Raw genomic sequence first — 19,978 nt, forward strand, 5'->3', positions numbered from 1 at the left:
TCATCCAGACTAATAGGAGGGGCGGAGATGGGCAGCTCAGGGGGAGAGGACTCAGGCCAAGGTGGTAGCTGGCAGACCTGGTGAGGCAGCCGCTGGCAGAGCAGGTCGTTCCATATTTGTGTGCAGATAAACTGGGAGGAATTGGGGAGTGAGATGGCACAACCCAGGGTACCAGCATGGGGAAATAAAGCCTCAAAATTTCTTATTGAAAAAACCTCTGGGGGTTGTGGGAAAGGGAAAAACTCCCAACCTCACAGAAGAGTTTGTTTGAGAGACCCACAGGGTCCTAGAACATATACAAACCTACCCACCCACCTGGGAATGAGTACCAGAAGGGCCCAATTTGTTTGTGGGTACAGGAAGAAGTGACTGAAAGCCAGCCAATCAAGTGCTAAGCAAGTGGCACTGTTCTCTCTGTGACCCCTTCCCCACATACAGTACCACAACACAGCAAGGGGCTGATGATGAATGCCTAAGGCTCTGCCCCTTACTACATAACAGGCAAGCTAAGCAAAAACAAAAAACAAAAAAACATTTCTTGGGGGAGCTATTTTCATTCAAAAAAATGAAAGAGCAGATCAAAGCTCAAGTAAAAAACACAAGTAAGCTGGGCCTGCGAACCACACAATCGCAGCTCGATTCCCAGTCAGGGCACATGCCTGGGTTGCAGGCCAGTTCCCAGCAGGAGACTCACAAGAGGCAACCACACATTGATATTTCTCTCCTCTCCTTCTCTCCTTCCCTTCCTCTCTAAAGATAAATAAATAAAAGCTTTAAAAAATACAACTAAGCAACAAAGAGATAGCTAACCTATCAGATGCACAGTTCAAAACACTGATAATCAAGATTCTCACAGAACTGGTTGAGTTTGGTCACAAAATAGAGGAAAAGGTGAAAGGCTATGAAAAGTAAAATAAATAAAAATGTTCAGGGAGCCAACAATGAAGAGAAAGAAACCGGGACTCAAATCAACAGTTTGAACCAGAAGAAAGAAACATTCAACCATAACATAATAAAGAAATAAAAAATGAGGAGAGGCTTCAGAACCTCTAGGAAAACTTTAAATATTCCAACATCCAAGTCATAGGGATGCCAGAAGGAGAAGAGGAAGAGCAACAAATTGAAAACCTATTTGAAAATACAATGAAGGAGAACTTTCCTAAACTGGCAAAGGAAATAGACTTCCGGGAAGTCCAGGAAGTTCAGAGAGTCCCAAAGAAGTTGGACCCAATGAAGCACACTCCAATCAATGCACATCATAATTACATTATTCAACATTAAAGATAAGGAGAGAATCTTAAAAGCAGCAAGAGAAAATGAGACAGTTGTCTACTACGGAGTTCCCATTAGGCAATCAGCTGATTTCTCAAAAGAAACCTTGTGGGCAAGAAAGGGATGGAAAGTATTCAAAGTCATGAAAGGCAAGGACCTACATCCAAGATTACTATATCCAGCAAAGCTATCATTTAGAATGGAAGGGCACATAAAGTGCTTTCCCAGATAAGGTGAAGTTAAAGGAGTTCATCATCACCAAGCCCTTATTGTATGAAATGTTAAAGGGACTTATCTAAGAAAAAGAAAATCAAAACTATGAACAGTAAAATAACAAAAAACTCACAACTGTCAACAACTGAAAATAAAAAAAAACAAAAATGAACTAAGCAAACTAGAACAGGAAGAGAATCACAGCAATGGAGATCACATGGAGGGTTATTAGTGAGGAAGAACAAGGGGAGATGGAAGAAAAGGTACAGGGAATAAGTAGTATAAATGGCAGGTAGAAAATAGACAAGAGGAATTTAAGAATAGTACAGGAAATGGAGAAGCCAAACGACTTATACGTATGACCCATGGACATGAAGTAAGGTGGAGAAATGTGGTTGGGAGAGGGTGTGCATGGCAGAGGGGAACAAAGGGGGGGGAAATGGGACAACTATAATAGCATGATTAATAAAATATATTTAAAAAATAAACACTCAAGGAGAAAAAGGAGTAATATGAAGTTTTTAACAGCTAATGCTTGTTTATAGAGTCTTTTTTAATTAATAGAGCTAGTTACTGAAATCATGACACTTGGATGTACAAGGAAGATTTGACCATTTCATTTTAAGATGTCAATATTTGAGATGCTCTGGAAATTACAATCTTTGCAAAAATTTACACTGATGATGAAAAAGTTTAGATGTCAACAAGACACATTCAAGGGTCTACAGTTTTTTTAAATGATTTAGGAACTATGCAAGCAAACGTATTTGGGACTACAACTTTGTACTCTAATATTCACAATCATCTTGTCATCACACCTCTTTTACAGCTGGACATGAGGTACAGAGAGGTTAACCACATTGCCTAAGGTCACACGGCTAGTGTTAGGGGCTGAGCTATGGCCTTCCAAAATTAATATCTCAGAATGTGACTATATTTGAAGAGAGGGCCTTTAAAAATGTGATTAGCCCTGGCTGGTGTAGCTCAGTGTATTTAGTGCGGGCCTGGGAACCAAACAACCAAGGTTGGATTCCCAGTCAGGGCACATGCCTGGGTTGCAGGCCAGTTCCCAGCAGGGGACACACAAGAGGCAACCATACATTGATATTTCTCTCCCTCACTCCTTCTCTTCCCCTCTAAAGATAAATAAGTAAAATCTTCTTAAAAATGTGATTAAGTTAAAATAGGTCCTAGTCCAATATTATTGCTGTCCTTAAGAGAAGAGACTGGGAAGGAAACACGCACAGAGCAGACCACACGGGAGGACGGCCACCTATAAGCTTTGCACTGGCAGCCTGAACAACTAACACACTTAGGACATGAGAACACTGACTCCAGAGCCCTCACTGTTTCCAGGCACACTGGGCAGCTGGGGGTAGGGTTGCAAGAGATAAATAAACTGAGACTCACAGAGAAATGCTGGCCCACTGTGTCACAGGTGACACAGCAGAGCTGGACCGGGCCCTACAGAATGCCTTGCACTGTCTGCCCTGTCTTTTGGGAAGTCCACTACAGCAGCAGTGATGTGAACAGAAGCAGAACCTGGGAAGAAGCAGAGGGATTCCTGTAATAGTTGGCCTTGGGGACTGACTCAGAAGGACCATGATCTTAGTAAGAGTAGTCAAGACCAGGCACAGGAGATGCTCCTCTGCCAACACTTGCTTCTAAGTTCTCAACCAGGTGAATGTAGGGCCTGTGTCCCTTTAAAAGACTGCCCAAGGGGCCAAAAGTGATCTTGAACACCGAAGGTGAGACTTTCAGGCATCTGAGCCATAGACCTCAACCACGATCCCCCTTAAGTACACACAGCATAATCAGTGCTGATTACATATATGTGTTAACCTGTTTTAGTTTTGGCTCCCCAGGAAGCACAGTCTGTAAGATCAAGGTTCAAGTGCATGTCTATGTGGGAGATGATCCCAGGAAACCCATTGGAGAGTGGGGAGATGAGACCAGAAGGAGAAGAAAGCCAATGAAGGGGTTATCCTGGAGCTAGTGTTCCCCATGGTTCATAGCCCGGCACCTAGTGTACTTGACTCCAAAGTCCCCAGCTTCCATTCTGCTGGCAACCATTCTGCACAGAAATGAAAATGTGGGATGCAGTTCCATTTAATGGCGATCTTTTGATATTTAGGACTTTAAAGACTCTAAAAGGAAGGACTATTATTCTCATCTCCCCTGAAAGAAGATACCTGTGAGCACCAGGCCTTGGGCCACACTTTATCAGCCTCCTCAGCTGTGGCCACACTGCTCCTAGCCTCCACCACATGGCCAACCTCCCAGGTGACATGTCTAGGCTTGAAAGCTTTCTCACCTCCACCTGGCCCTGTCCCTGTCATCACAACCACCCCCAATAGCTGATATGGGTGGCAGCAGCCTTGTAGCAGTGTTGGGGCATCCAATGGTGGCTGACCTTCCCATACCACTTCCACTCCCCACCCCACCTGCAGACCCTCAGGCCTTGCAGTGACACAGAGATAAGACCTGTGGATATTTCTGCTCTGTTTACTTGAATATTCTGCACTCATGGTGAGCACTATAGCAGCCCAGCACAGGGCCCTGGGCATTTGCATAACCCTGGCCTCCTCCAGTCTCAGTACAGGCAGGGAGCCCTGCAGCCTGGGAGGACAGACAGAACCTATGTGTGCCCTTCTTCCTGCCAGCTCTTTCCTTTGCCAAGTAGTGGGCTCCTACCATGCCATGCTCAGGAGCCCAGCTCCCTTCTGGAAACATCCTGTCCCGGCAATGTTCCTAGGCCAGCACAGTTATAAGGACAGATGGGATTGTCTCTCTGGGTCACCAAGTGGAAAGCTGAGGAGAACTAAGCTTTCTACCTCCTATTCTTTTGGTATGAAGAGCCACTTTGTGACCACAGCCATTCAGTGAAAAGCACAAGCACATAAAGTTGTCTATCTGAAGTCATGCTGTCCTACATGGAGTCATGAACCCAGGTGGCTATCAGGCACTGAAAATATGACTATCCCAAAATGAGATGCTGCAAGTGAGATCATGCTGAATTTCAGCATTAGTGTGAAAAGGAGAATGTAAAATATGTCATCCAGAATCTTTATATTGTTACTTATTGAAATGATATTTCGTATATATTGGGTTAAATAAAATTAATTTCCAATTTCTTTATACCTTTTTACATGTAATGCTAAAAAAAGTCCAGTTACACACATGCCTCTCACTTTAGACGTTACATGTGCCCTAGTGGCAGGGATGGCTGATCCCACAGTCCTCGTGACCTGACAGAAGGTGCAACCTAGAAAGGTGAACAGCTTGTGGAACAAGGTGTTCCCTGGAGCCACCCACACCCAGGACTGGCTACCACACAGCACCTGGAAGAGTGCTCACAATAGCTCTGTGAGGTAAGAGGATCTCTCATTCCCATCTTACCTGTGGCCTAAGAAGCCAGGCTTTGTAGGTGCAGGAGCTTGAATCCAGGCTCGAGGTTCAGCACTATGTTTATTCAGCTCCTGTGTGTGTTGGGAGATTGTGGGGGTGAAACAAACTCCCACAATGAAGGCAGCAGAAGCCAGCGAGCCTGTCCACATGCTCTGTAGACAAGACCATCACAGAAGTTCCTGGAGAGGAGAGCTCGTGCTTGGGTCGCCAAGTGTCTGACACCAAGCTGCTGAGCTCTCCATTTTCCCAAAGCCCAGGAGTCACCCTTCTACTCATCCATAGACACTCTGGTCTGGGTTTTGCAGCCTTACCTCAATAGTGTGCCTATAAGTGGGAGAGAGCTCCCAAGCTCTATCTTTCTCATAGCTCTGGGAGAAAAGATTGCAGGCCTTTTGATCCTATGGCCATGAAGGAGCAGCTCAGAGCAAATTGAGGCAGGGGGCTGTGGCTGTCTAGCAGGCCCTAGAAAGTCCTGGCTCTGGTGCTAACACAAGCCACATGGAGTCCAAGTGAACACGGAGCATAGACACAAAGGAGTTGGGCTGCCCCCTATGTGGTTCTAGTGTGCCTTTAACTCTGTTATTTTAAAAGCTTAGATACAGAAGGTTGACAGACTGTTGGGGCCACCCCAAAGCAGTGAGACTGGACTAATTTCCCAATAAGGAAAGACCTTTGGAAACCAGTGTGCTTGGGGAACTACTAGAATAACTTGGGGCTAAGTCCTGGGCCATCAGTGCTGGTGTTTTCAGGTGACTCTGAGCTGCAAAGGCCCTAGGATGCAATTCCAGGCTGCTGGCACTAACAAAAAATGGAGACAGAGTCACAGCTCGGGAAGGGAGAAGAAAACATCTCTGTGCTTGGCAAGCAACACAGGGATGCCATTAACTGTAGCTCATGGGAACAGTGGGTGTCCCAGGAAATGGCAATGCAAGGCCAGGGCTGAGGGCAGAACAACAGGAAGGTGGAGAGAAAAGGGGGCTCGCCCTCTGGTGCTTGGCTTCTGGGATGGGCTTTCTTTATCTCATGTTTCAATGCAGGGATTGCAGCAAGAGAGGTGACAGCTACTCTGATGTCCCCTTTCAGACAGATACAGATATTGCAGAGGGAGTGGGAGACTGGTGCTGGGTTTACCTCTGCTTTCCACATGTCTGTGAGCAGCCTGAGAACCTGGAGGCTCTTTGGCTCCTACATAGGCAGCAGGGGCTGGATTTTCTGTGGTCAGGATGCACAAGGCCCACCAAACCCACTCTTGCATAGTAACCTCAGAAACCATCAGTATAACAAGGGGGTCTAAACTGCTATTGGTTCCTAGTAAGGCTTGGGCCCTTCACATGCCAAGCACTATTCTATGCACTTTATATGGTTTTAATCAAAATGAAGCAAGTTTGTTTTGATGCATTAAGTGTAAGAATATGCTATATTTGAATTATAAGAGTGTTATTAGTTTTTATTTGGACATATTTGTTTTGGCCCACAAATGCATGACTGCCCCAATGAGAGCCATGACCTCCCACAGCTAACCAATAAAAGGAACAGTCTCCTGGGGTGGAGCCCACATAAGACATGTGCCCTGTTCTAGCTTTTACTCTGGTGCCTGCTGGAATCTGCCACTTTGGAATCACTGCCACAACCTCCCCCTGCTTGGGTACAAATGGTACAGTGCTCCCAAGGAACTAGTTGCCTGCCTGGAGAATGCCCAAGCACCACCAGCTCTCAGGGCCCAAAGTGGTCACAATTACATCCTGGCCACCTGAGGGACTGGGGTGTTTCCCTCATTCATCCTGAGCTGGGAGCTTCCCACTGAGTCTGTCAGTGTGGAAAGACAGCAACCAAGTTTTCCTTGTGTGGTGGTTTAAAGGTGACCACAAAATCTTTGACACTCTCCTCCCTTCCCCTGAGTCTGGGTTCCCATCATGACTAGCTTTACCTAATAGAATGGGGCAGAGTGACGCTGTACCCAGGTCCAGGCTAGGCATGCCCTTGGAGCCCAGAGTTACCAAGAGGGCAATCTGGACACCCACCCTGCTGGTGAGACCAGAGAGAGAGACAGAGAGCAATGTTATTGGCCCTGCTGTCCCATGTGTGTCAGAGGTGGGACCCAGGGCTGAGAGTGGCACCATCCTGGATCTTAGCCCTGTTCCACTTTAGATGACTGAGGCCACATGGAAACTCGAGGTGACTACCAGCAGAACCAACCTAACTGAGCCTAGCTCAGATTGCAGAATCTTGAGGAGATAAATGTTTAAAGCCACTGTGTTTGGGATGATTTCTTATGCAGCAACAGATACCTGCAACATTTGGGGATTAGCAGTGTGCATGCTCTGGGTAAGAGCTTGCTTACTCAATGACAAGAAAGGCAGCTGCTCTAAGTTACATATTCAGAACAAACCTGAAACAAGATCAGACTTATCAGATCCCCTCCCTCCATTCAGATCAGTTTGTTGTTTTTAAATTTCACTGAGAAAACCAGTTGTGAAGGGTCCTATAATCCAGGCCTCAATGGAGGCTTAGGGCTCCTCACTGCAAATCTACCTACAAACCCACTCCTAAAACTCCACAGATTCTGATCCAGGGGCTGCTGTCCAGAGCATCACAAAGGTGTCTGCACCCTCCCACACCTGCCTGCAATGGGGACAGGACTACATGAGGGTTACTTCTGTGGAAGTTCTGTAGAGGACACACATGGTTTGGAAATGGAAGTGACAGTATTGGGGGTTCTGTACAATGTGTGAGCAATTTACCTGTGCTCTGCATGCCCCTACTTTCTCAGTTGTGAAAAGGGGACCTAATAAAACGACTTCCATGCCAGAGAGAGTATTAGGAGGAAAGCAGAACTCTATTGGGCCTGTCCCCAGGGGTTCCTGGAGACCTAATTTCCTCCAACTAAAGGGATGGAGTTCCCTGGCTGGTGTAGCTCAATGGATTGAGTGCAGGCCTGTGAACCACACAATTGCAGTTTGATTCTCAGTCAGGGTACATGCCTGGGTTGTGGGCCAGTTCCCAGTAGGGGACGAATGAAAGACAACCATACATTGATGTTTCCCTCCCTCTCTCTTTCCCTTCCTCTCTAAAGATAAATAAATAAAATCTTTTAAAAAAAAGGGATGGAGCATAAGACCTAGGTAAAGCCTTCTCAAAGTACAAGGCCCACCCCCTGAGGGCAACTGGATTAAAGATATTGTCTTCTTTAAAATTGAACATTCAAAAGAAGAGATTTAATATGAAATGTTTTATTGTGTTATAAATTACATTTATTTCTCCTTTATATTGGGTTGGCCAAATAGTTCATTTAGTTTCTTCTATGTGATGGCTCTTCTTCTGTATGATGATTTTTAGTAGTGCTTAGTTGTCTGTAACTTCATTCTAAACAATTTTGTTAAGATTGTATTGTGACAGCTGTCATATCAGCACGCATTTTTAAAACACTTATCAAAATTGGTGAATTTTTGTGCAGCCATTTTAATATTAGAGATGAAAGAAAATATGTAACATTTTTGCATATTATGCTTTATTATTTCAAGAAAGATAAAAGTGCAACTGAAATGCAAAAAAAGATTTGTGCAGTGTATGGAGAAGGTGCTGTTACTGATAGAATGTGTCAAAAGTGGTTTGTGAAGTTTCTTGGTACTACTGACATTTTGGCCAAATAATTCTTTGTTGTGGGGCTGTGTTATGCATTAGAAGATGTTTAGCAACACCCCTGACCTCTATCCACTAGAAGCCAATAACAAGAGATAGCTGACATACTCAGAATATCCAAATCAATAAAGTTTTTGGTGAAAATGAAAACTGTGTCTTTTATTGTACAGAAAAAAAACTAAATAGACCTTTTGGCCAACCCAATGTTATAGTTACAGCATTAGATTGATTTTTGTGGCTACAGGTAGCATATCTTATTTTTTACTTTCATTTCAAAATAGCAATGGGGTCATTTCAATATATTTGCTGTAAAAGGGAGTGCTGGGTAGCATAAAGTTACAAAGAACTTGCTCCAAGTGTGGCCCCAAACTAGCAGTGGTGGCACCACTTGGGATCTGAGTAGAAATGCAGACTTTCAGACCTGCTCAGACATACCAAATCAGAACCTACATTTGAGCAAGTTCCCAGGTAAATGAGCTGCTCCTGAAGGTTGGGATAGTGCACTGCTTTAAGGGATCTGGTGAGGGCAAATAGTGAGCCACCATTCACACTCAGTCTATGAGCCCATGAAGTGACTGGGGCCTACAGCCTGCCTGCTAAAGCTCCATGGGACAGAATCTGTCCTGCCAGGGCTACAGGATGCCAGCCTGCTACAGGCAGCTACACACACCCAGAACCAAGCTGCCAATGGGCTACAGAAGCTATGAACTGCTTTTTGGAAAGGACCTCAGCAACAACCACCATGGAAGGCTGAAGGAAAATTCCTCGGCAAGGGAAGCCCCCAGAGGGCTAAGATTTCCTTGAATAGAAATGTGGTCCTGGCTGATGTAGTTCAGTGGATTGAGTGCAGGCTGCGAAACAAAGGGTCACTGGTTTGATTCCCAGTCAGGGCACATTCCTGAGCTGCAGGCCAGGTCCCAGGTGGGGCCACATGAGGGGCAACCACACACTGATGTTTCTTTCCCTCTCTGTCTCCCTCTCTTCCCCTCCCTCTAAAAATAAATAAATAAGATCATTAAAAAAGAAAAACTATGGGGGGCTAGGAAGCAGGCTGGTTTAGGCTTGAGTACTCCCTTTTTCAAGACTTTCTCAAGCTCCTCAGCTTTGCTGTCTGCCAAATGGGAGTGATATGGGCTGTGATCCTGGACTGGTAGTGAGTATTACATGAGAACAGAATGTGGAAGAGCAGGCGAGGGGTCTGGCTCGCAGCAGCTATTCAGGCAATGCTGTGGGTAGCTCAGCAGGGCTTTGGGCACTGTGTACGCGAGACCATCTGGAGCCCACTCAGGGGGAGCAGATGAGGGCAGCTAGGAGCTGGGTTCTGAGTAGCTGTGGGTGAGGCCTGCCCCAATCTGCCTTTGGAGGATTTGGGGGAGAAGGTCATCTCCTGAACTGCCTTGCTCTGTTCTCCTCCTCCTACCTAAGCACTAACATAGTATATATAGCATAGCCTGCACTTCATAGCATGTTCTCTGTCATGACCCTGAGCCCAGACAGATATGTCTTTAGAGCAAAACAGACTTGGAGACTGACTGTGTGGCTTCCCAACTTCCACATATGGGAGCCAAGCAGCTAGAAGCCAAACCCATTTGTCCACCATTTGTTGAGTACCTATCATGAGCCAAACTGCAGGAGAATAGATTAGACACATGGTCCCTCTCTCACACACCATTCTCTTGAAGGGACACATGCAACATGGCACATGAGCTCTCAGAAGGAGTCAAGGGTTTTAGGCAGGAGGAAAGCTCAGGAATTGCTGCTGTGGGTGGCAGATACCATGGAGGACAGCTCTCAGAGCACAGTTAGGAGTCACATACAGAGCCTGGTGGGAAGGGCACAGGCTGGGAGGAGAAGGATCTGGCTACCACCCTCACTCCATCTTCAGGTGCTCAGTGTTCTGGGTGTCCCGGGAAACCTCCCTGGGTCCCTGTCCACCCTTCTCTGCCATGCTTAGGATCCTGGGGGCTGACTTCTAAGCACTTCTATGAATTCTGGTTGGTGGGACTGAAGCAACAGCAGAATATCTGGAGGAAGGGATAGGGAAGGGCTGAGGAATGTATGCTCCTGGCTACTTCCCTTCTGCCTCCTGGTTTATCATTGCCTAAGTCCCTCTTCTAAGGTTCCTCTTGGTGACACTTCTTCCACAGCTGCAGTTATTACAAGTTATAGGTACCTCTCCTCCCCTTGTCCCCCAAGATCTAGGGTGGAAACAGCTTCTCACAGGTGCTGGTCCATGAGTACCTGACCTCCCACTCTCCCTAGTTCTCTTAACCCTGCTTGAACCTCTGAAGAGAGTCCTCTCTGGAAACACTGCTCAGTTTCCCTGTTTGACTGTCCCCTTAAGCTGTGACCACTGAATCTAATTCTTCCTAACTTTATGACCTTAGGCTAAGAGTAATTATGTACAACTCTAACTATGTGTCATCATAAATACAAGATATTTATAAGGAGCCAGAATGTGTTAAGGGTTTCTGTTTTTATTTTTATTTTTAAATCTAATCCTCACAACAATCTTATGAGGCTGGTATATTACTGTTTTCTCCATTATCTAAATGGGAATTGTAAGGCAAGGTGGGTAAGTCATCAGCTGGTAAGTGAAGAGTCATTGTTTGAACCAAAATGGTGTAATGTTCAAGCCCAGTTCTGATCCAGATCTTGAGGAGCAACAAGGTCCTCATCTGTTTCAGAAATTCTGAAAGGGGTTGCAGAATGGGTTGCTCAAAAGAAATGTACAGGAGCTTGTGGAAATGTGACATTGGGGCTTGGTGATAGGAGGGCTAAAGACAGAAAGCAGATAGCAATTGTGGGGAAAAATGATTCACTAAGAAGAAAGAGTAAAGTGGGGCAGTTCAGGGGAATAGGGACACCAACAAGAACAAGGGAACCCTCAGACTAGTTGAAAAGAAAGGGAAGAGAAAAGCTCTCTAATAATCCCACCTGCTTGGCAAGCACACCACTGGGCACTACACTTAAAGTATAAATACTCCAACAAAATCCAATCTAAGTAAGGTGCTGTCAATCCTACTGAATTTCATAATGAGGAATCTAAAGTTCAGAGTGGCTAAGGAAAGTTTCTAAAAACTCAGTCTCAAATGGCAGAGCCAGAATCAAACCCAGGTTCATTTGACCCATAGCCTCTTCTGGGAGAATGGCAGAGGTAAGGGCCCTTAAAACAGAAGAAGGAAGGAAGGGATTTTTTAAAGAGGATTAAAAGATAACAGTGATCACAGTCAATTTTAGCGAGTGAAAGGGAGGCATATCTTGCTCACTTGGCTGGCCATTCACAGGTACATAATTCCTGACTGCTACCTTTTTCAACCAAGTTGACACTTTGTCCAGAGTTCTTCTGCTGTCTGTAGTTTGGTTGTACTCCCATTCCAGTCATGAGCATTCTGTTCTCTTACCTCTGGACTTCCTCTTGTTAAGCACAGACTGCCAGACAATGGTCAGGGTGAAGAGCAGAACACTGAGGATCCCGATGCAGCACACGAGCACAGCATACACATAGAGATCTGAAAGCAAGGACACAGCAGTGATTACCGAGATGATACATATCAGAGGAAATGCACCAAATAAAATAAACATCCTACAGTCTACAAAAATCAAATCAAAACGAACCACAAACCAAATGTAAAATATAAATTAGAAAACTTTTAGAAAAAAAACTAGAAGAAAAATCTCTGGGATCTAGGACTAAGCAAGGAATTCTTAGACTTGACACCAAAAGGACCACCCATAAAAGAAAGAGTTACCACACTTGATCAAATTAGACTGTTTTGCTCTGTAAAAGCCCATATGAATAGAATGCAAAAACAATCTACAGACTGTGAGAAACTATCTGCAAACCACAAATTGAACAAAAGAACTACTATCTAGAATATAAATAACTCTCAAAACTCAACAGTAAAAAATATATAATCCTATTAGAAAATGGGCAGAAATGTACAGAAATGCTTAACCAAAGAAAATATAAAAGTAGCAAATAAGCATAGGAGAAGATGTTTGACTTCCTTAGCCATTGGAAAAGTACAAAGTTAAACCACAGTGAAATATACCACAGCTATCAGAATAGGTAAAATAAATATAGTGACAATACCAAATTCTGGCAAGGATATAGATAAACTAGGTCAGTCAGACATTGCTGGTGAGAATATAAAATGCTACAGCCACAGTCTCTTAAAAGACACTCCTACAACTAACTAGCATTTGACCCTGCAGTTACATTCCAGGGCATTTGTTTCAGAGAAATGAAAACTTAAGTTCACACAGAAACCTATACAAGTATGTTTATAGAAACTTCATTCATAATAGCCTAAAGTTGAAAAACAGTACAGAGGTCCTTCGGTGGGCATGGTTAATCAAACTGTGGTTCATCCACACCAGGAAATACTACTCAGCAATGAAGAGGAACAAACCACTGACACACACAGTAACCTCTCCAAAGAATTATGCTGAGTAAAAAATAATCCCAAAAGGTTACAGTATGGTTTTACAGAGGGAGTGGGAAGAAAATGGGTTTGGCTATAAGGGAAGCTCGTAGTGATAGGAATGTTTTGTGTCTTGACTATATCAATTTCAACATCCTGGTTGTGATACTGTACTAGAGTTTTTCAAGATGTTATCATTGGGGGAAATTAGGTACAGAGTACAGAACAGTACAAAAAAATCTATCTTCTTTTCTTAGAAGTACATGCTGATCTACAATTTTCTCAAAATAAATTTTAAGTTCAAATAGTTAAAACATGTTCACATATGTCTTAATAGACTGGGTGGCATAAGTAACAGACATCTTTCTCAGAAGACCAGGTGCTGGCAGGTTGGCTATCTGGTGAGAGCTCTCTTCCTGGTTTAGAAACATGTCTTGGTATCCTCAAATGGCAGAGAACAGAGCCACAGCAAGCAAGTTCTTATGGGCTTTCCTCTTATAAGGAGATTAATGCCACACATAGCTTCCATTGTCATGACACAATCACCTCCCAAAGTTTCTATCTTCACATACCATCACACCAGGGATTAGGATTTTAACATAAATTTTAGGAGACACAAACACCCAGCCCATAACAATATATATCCATTTCTCAAACTCCAGTGATCAATTCTATCACCAATCTGACTAATAAAATGCTCAGAAGGTGAAAAAGAAAGCCAAAAGCTTTATTTTAACCTTCTAGGCCTCAAAATACCACAGATGGTTAGATTTGGTAAATTATTGAACTTAGCAAAAATGTTTTGCTGACTTCAATTTCTTTAGCCAATAGATATCAATCATCAGCCACTTTCAGCACACTCCAAGATATGAGAAATATAACAATGAACATTCGGAGGTTCTCTCATCAAGAAATCAGAGGCTGCATAGTACTGGAAACACTAGGAATGTTTGCCCAATACTAGGAATAGGCAGAGAAGAAACATAGCCCAGCCTGGGAGGGTTGAGAGGGGATTCCGAGAGAACTGGAAATCTGCTCTGAGTCATATTGAAAATAACACAGAAAAAATGCAAAAACATGTAGAGAAAATAAATATATATAGAGAGAAGAAAAGTATTCGACCTCCATCACCCTAAGTACTGCTAACATCTGGTGTCCATTATTTTTTTAATATATTTTACTTTAATTATTGTTCAAGTAGAGTTTTCTGTCTTTTACTCCCCTCCCAGCCCACTGACTCAGCCCTCCCCACCTCCCTCCCATTTCCCCCCCTCCCCTAGTTTTTGTCCATGTGTCCTTTATACTTGTTCCAGCAAATGTTTCCCCTTTTCCCCTGAAATTCCCTCCCCTCTCCCCTCTGGTCACTATCAGTCTGTTCTCTATTTCACTGTCTTTGGTTATATTTTGCTTGTTTGTTTTTTTGTTGTTTAGATTCCTATTAAAGGTGAGATCATATGGTATTTGTCTTTCACTGCCTGGCTTATTTCACTCAGCATAATGCTTTCCAGTTCCATCCATGCTGTCACAAAGGGTAGGAGCTCCTTCTTTCTTCCTGCTCCATAGAATTCCATTGTGTAAACGTACCATAGTTTTTGATCCATTCATTTACTGATGGGCACCTAGGTTTCTTCCAACTCTTGGCTATTGTAAATTATGCTGCTATGAACATTGTGGTGCATAGGTGCTTTTGGATGGGTATTTCAGGGTTCTTAGGATATAATCCTAGCAGTGGAATTGCTGGGTCAAAAGGCAGGTCCATTTTTAGTTTTCTGAGAAAATTCCATATTGTTTTCCATAGTGATTGTGGAAATCACAGTCTGCAATCCCACCAACACTGTGAACTAGGGTCCCCTTTTCTCCACAACCTCTCCAACACTTGTTTATTGCTTTGTTTATGATGGCCATTCTGAGTGGTGTAAAGTAGTATCTCATTGTGGTTTTAATTTGCATCTCTCTGATTTGATTACATCTCTCTGATAGCCAGCAGTACTGAGCATCTTTTCATGTGTCTCTGGGTCCTCCTTGGAGAAGTGTCTGTTCAAGTCCTTAGCCCATTTTTTAATTGTGTTGCTTGTCTTCTTAGAGTGGAGTTGTGTAAGTTGCTCATATATTTTGGATATTAAGCCCTTGTCTGAGGTATCATTGGCAAATATGTTTTCCCATACAGTTGGTTCTCTTTTTATTTTAATACTGTTTTCTTTAGCCATGCAGAAGCATTTTATTTTTATAAGATCCCATTTATTTATTCTTTCTTTTATGTCCCTTGTTCTAGGGGACATAACAGTAAAAATGTTGCTGTGTGAAATAGTTGAGATTTTTCTGACTATGTTCTCCTCTAGGACTTTGATGGTGTCACCACAATATTTAAATGTTTTATCCACCTTGAATTTATTTTTGTGTATGGTGTAAGTTTGTGCTCAAGTTTCATTTTTTTGCACATAGCTGTCCAGTTCTCCCAACGCCATTTGTTGAAGAGGCTATTGTTACTCTATTTTATGTTGCTGCCCCATTTTTTAAATATTAATTGTCCATAGTAACTTGGGTTTATTTCTGGGCTCTCTGTTCTGTTCCATTGGTCTATGTGCCTGTTTTTATGGTAGTACCAGGCTGTTTTGATTACAGTAGCCTTTTAATACAGTATGGTATCAGGTATTGTGATCCCTCCTACTTTGTTCCTCTTTCTCAAAATTGCAGCTGCTATTTGGGGTCATTTATGGTTTCATATAAATTTTTCAAGTATTTGTTCTATGTCTGTGAAATGTGTTATTGGTACTTTAATAGGTATTGAATTGAAACCTGTAAATTGCTTTGGGTAGTATGAACATTTTGATGATGTTAATTCTTCCAATCCATGAACACAGTATATGTTTCCATCTGTCTGTGTCTTCCTTGATTTCTTTTTCAGTATTATGTGGTTTTCTGTATACAGGTCGTTTATCTCCTTGGTTAGGTTTATTCCTAGGTATTTTATTTATTTATTTGTTTGTTTGTTTGTTTGTTTTGCTGAATCAAATGGGATTTTTTTCTTGATTTCTGCTTCTGCTGTTTCATTGTTGGTATACAAAAATGCCTTTGATTTATGGATATTGACTTTGTATTCTGTTGTTTTGCCAAACTCATTTATTAGGTTGAGCAGATTTTGGGCCAAATCTATAGGATTTTCTATGTATACTCTCATGTCATCTGCAAACAATGACAGTTTTGTTTCCTCCTTTCTTCTGATTTGGATGCCTTTTATTTCTCTTTCTTTTCTGATCACTGTGGCAAAAACTTCCAATACTATGTTGCATAGAAGTGGTAAAAGTAGCAACCTTGTCTTGTTCCTGATCTTAGTGGAAAAGATTTTAGTTTTTGCCCATTGAGTATGATGTTAGTTGTAGGTCTCTCATGTATGGCCTTTATTATGTTGAGGAATGCTCCCTCTATTCCCACTTTGTTGAGTGTTTTTATTATAAATGGGTGCTGTATCTTATCAAATGCTTTTTCCACATCTATTGATATGATCATGTGATTTTTGTCTTTGCTTTTGTTTATGTGATGTATTACATTTACTGATTTGCTAATATTGTACCATCCTTACATCCCTAGGATGAATCCCACTTGGTCATGGTGCATGATCCTTTTGATGTATTGTTGGATGTGATTTGCCAATATTTTGTTGAGTATTTTAGCATCTATGTTCATCAGAGATATTGGCCTGAAGTTTTCTTTCTTTTTTGTGTCTTTATATGGTTTGGGGATTAGGACGATACTGGCTTTATGAAAAGACTTTGAGAGTCTTTTATCATTTTGGATTTTTTGGAATAGTCTGTGAAGGATAGGGGTTAGCCCCTCCTTAAATGTTTTGTAGAATTCTCCTGTGAAAGAATCTGGTCCAGGGCTTTTGTCTGTCAGTAGTTTTTTGTTTGTTTTTTTTTTTTAATTTATTTATCTTTAGAGGGGAAGGGAAGGAGAGAGAGAAAGAGAAACATCAATGTATGGTTGCCTTTCATGCGTCCCCCGCTGGGAACTGGCCTGCAGGGAACCGGCCTGCAACCCTGGCATGTGCCCTGACTGGGAATTGAACCGCGATTGTCTGGTTCGCAGGCCTGTGCTCAATCCACTGAGCTATACCAGCCAGGGCTCCTGTCTGTCAGTAGTTTTTGATTACTGCTTCAATTTCATCTGCTGTTATTGGTCTGTTCAGGCTTTCTGCTTCTTCTTTATTGAGTTTTGGAAGATTATATTTTTCTAGAAATTTGTCCATTTCACCTAGGTTTTCAAAATTTTTTGGCAAACAGTTCTTCATAATAATTTCTTACAATTCTTTGTATTTCTGTGGTGTCAGTTGTAATCTCTCCTCCTTCATTTCTGATTGTGTTTATTTGGATCTTCTCTCTTTTTTTTTCTTGATGAGCCTGGTTAAAGCCTTGTCAATTTTGTTTATCTTCTCAAAGAACCAGCACCTGTATTCATTGATGCTAAGAATGTGCTTTTAGTCTCTATGGCATGTAATTCTGCTCTGATCTTGGTTATTTCCTTCCATCTACTTGCTCTGGGCTGTCTTTGTTTTTGTTCCTCGAGTTCTTGTAGGCGTAGGGTTAGGTTGTTTGTTTGAAATGTTTCTATCTTTTTTATGATGTATACATATATAATTATAAATTAAAATCCTATAGTTTCATATATTGCTTTTTCTTTAATCTCAATTGCTCATTAAGCTCTCTTGAAAAATTATTCTGAACTATTTTTAAAAATATGATAAAAGTTTATCATATTAATATGAGTGATTTAATATCTTATTATTGGTAACTCAAAGTGCTTCTAACAGTTATGTATAGGAAATGATTCTATGATGAGCATTTATAAGCTTAAATTGTAATGTATCTCTTTCATTATGTTCTTAAGATTAAGTTCCTAGAAGTAAACTTGCTTGGTCAGCAAGCATTCACCTTTACAAAGCCCTTGGGATTTGGAGAAGCAATTGGGTAAGTGCTTAAACTGAAAGAGCAAGCACGCCAGGAGTGGCAGGGTATCAGGCTTCCATGGCGAGCCTGGAGAAGCAGGTAAGGCTTATGGTCAGTGAGAGAGGAGGGAGAATGGGATGAAATCAGACATCTCAGTTTCCTGCCACTCAGTTTCCTGTCACATGTTCTCCCTCCTCGGCTCCGGCCCCAGAGAAGCCCAGTGCAGCTGATGCATTGAGCTCCTCCCATGCCTCAGTGTAGGTATTAGAGCTCAGTCAAATTTTCTTTTTCCTAAGCTACTCTGAGTGGGGTTCTGTTCATGGAAACTTAGGAGCCTGGGGAAAAAATTAAGTGGAAAGCATAACAGGACAATGTGGTAAGTGAAGAGAGTACCTACACTAATTTTTAAGGGAGCAGGGTAGTGTCTCCTACAGAGGGAGCTGGGAGCCAGTCCTAGAAGCAGAGAGGGACTGGAGTGAGAGTTCTAGAAGCCAAGGGAGTAGAACATTGTAGCAGAAAATCCTTAATAGCAGTAAATGCTGCGGGAAGACACACACTGGTTTTCCCACTAGGAAGCTACTAGAAAAGTCCTGGGGTAAAGCTAATTCAGGGGATGGTGGGAACAAAGCCCGATTAAAGAACTAGAATTAGTCAATGGCACATGAGGAGTTTGAAACAGAAATAGAAAAAACTCTCTCCTACAACCCAAATTAAAACAACCTTTCCATAGATTCCTCTGTCTCAGATGTGTGGGCTTTGAAGATTAATATGGTTGAGCACTCCACAAATGGTCAGAGTTAGGAGGGAGGCTTGGGGCTCCATGTAAAAACATGAAACTCTGAGAGACAGAGCAGAGGTCATAGAGCAGGTTACATGATAGGACATAGGCTGGGACCAAATATGAAGAACATGTGACCAGTCCTGGATTCTACCCCATGGAGCAGACTCTTTGGGAAGAGGGTTGTAGAGCCATGTCTGGAACAAGAGGATGGGGAACAGTGTGGTCACAGTGTCAGGCAGACAGACGTGGGCCAGGTGCACATACATGTGCCTCAAAGGGGTTCTGGAGAGGTGGGCCCCTGGACTAAAAGACAAGGAAAATTTGGCTTCAGTTTCATTCCTGGAATAGACAAAAATACCCTACTCTGTGCCACTGGAGCCGAATGATGTGATCCACAAGCTCACCTCATCAGAACTCTTTCCTTAGTTCCAGGACTGCGGAAACCAAGGAGGGACAAGGCCATAGTGAGAACCTCCCATGTGTCCCTAGAAGTATAATGTAGACATCTGTGGCAGGAGGCCAGGGGCTCCCAGAGGCCCATGTTAAGGTTTCAGATCACAGCCTCCTCAACATAGCACAAAGGGGCTCTCCACAGGCAGCCACAGATACAGTATCATAAAACATCTGGCCAGTCTGGAAGGCTCAGCAGACTGCCAAGCACACAGGCCCTCCAGGCTGTGGACACTGGCCAGCAGGCACCAGCTACCCATGTGTGAGTTTCCACAGGCCTCAGATAAATTGTGCCTGTGCTCTGTTGTGTTCTTGAAGCTATGCGAACCTTAAAAAGTATGGACCTGCAGAAGAAAAGCTTAAAACAAAAAACAAAAAACTGAGTTTCCCTAGATTGGGCAGCAACTATTACCCAAGAATTCTCATTTTCCCCTTTGTTCCCAGCTTTCCTTTTGCTGCACAAAAACTATGAAAAAAAAAAAAGAAATTAAGCTCTGAGCCATTTAAACCAGGGTCACAGACTCCTAAAATTCCAGGGCCACCTTCTACAAGGGGAGCTATTGAAAAACCTGTGACTTACCTGACAGACAGCCATTCTGGGGCCAGAAAGGCAGACTGATGCCTTTAATTTTTAGGTAAAAACCTGTATAATTATAAATAAATGTTGTCTCAAATGTTTTTAAAGAGACTGAACCAGTGTTTGTCCAGAAATTGATAAGCCTTCAGGTATAAATTTAACAAAATGTCTGCACAAAATTATATCTGGGATTCCCCTTTAAAATACCACATCTACCTGCACACTGAAATAATTCTAAAAATTGTATTATATTCCCTGAATTCATTTG

The 19,978-nt window shown here is 42.7% G+C and overlaps 1 protein-coding gene across 2 annotated transcripts in view; it reads right to left on the bottom strand.

The window, feature by feature from the left end:
* Positions 1 to 19,978, bottom strand: part of VSTM4 (V-set and transmembrane domain containing 4) — a 126,148-nt gene that overhangs the window by 54,145 nt on the left and 52,025 nt on the right. For both annotated transcript variants that reach the window (XR_005085651.2, XM_037167946.2), the window contains exon 4: positions 11,937 to 12,044. Coding sequence is in view for 1 of the 2 variants with exons in the window: in XM_037167946.2 (XP_037023841.1) it covers positions 11,937 to 12,044 (108 nt within the window). In the remaining variant the exon portion in view is untranslated. The remainder of the gene's footprint in view (positions 1 to 11,936; positions 12,045 to 19,978) is intronic.

The sequence above is a fragment of the Artibeus jamaicensis genome, unplaced genomic scaffold (genome assembly GCF_021234435.1).
Source record: "Artibeus jamaicensis isolate MK-2021 breed Jamaican fruit bat unplaced genomic scaffold, CSHL_Jam_final contig_468, whole genome shotgun sequence".
Lineage (NCBI taxonomy): Eukaryota > Metazoa > Chordata > Mammalia > Chiroptera > Phyllostomidae > Artibeus > Artibeus jamaicensis.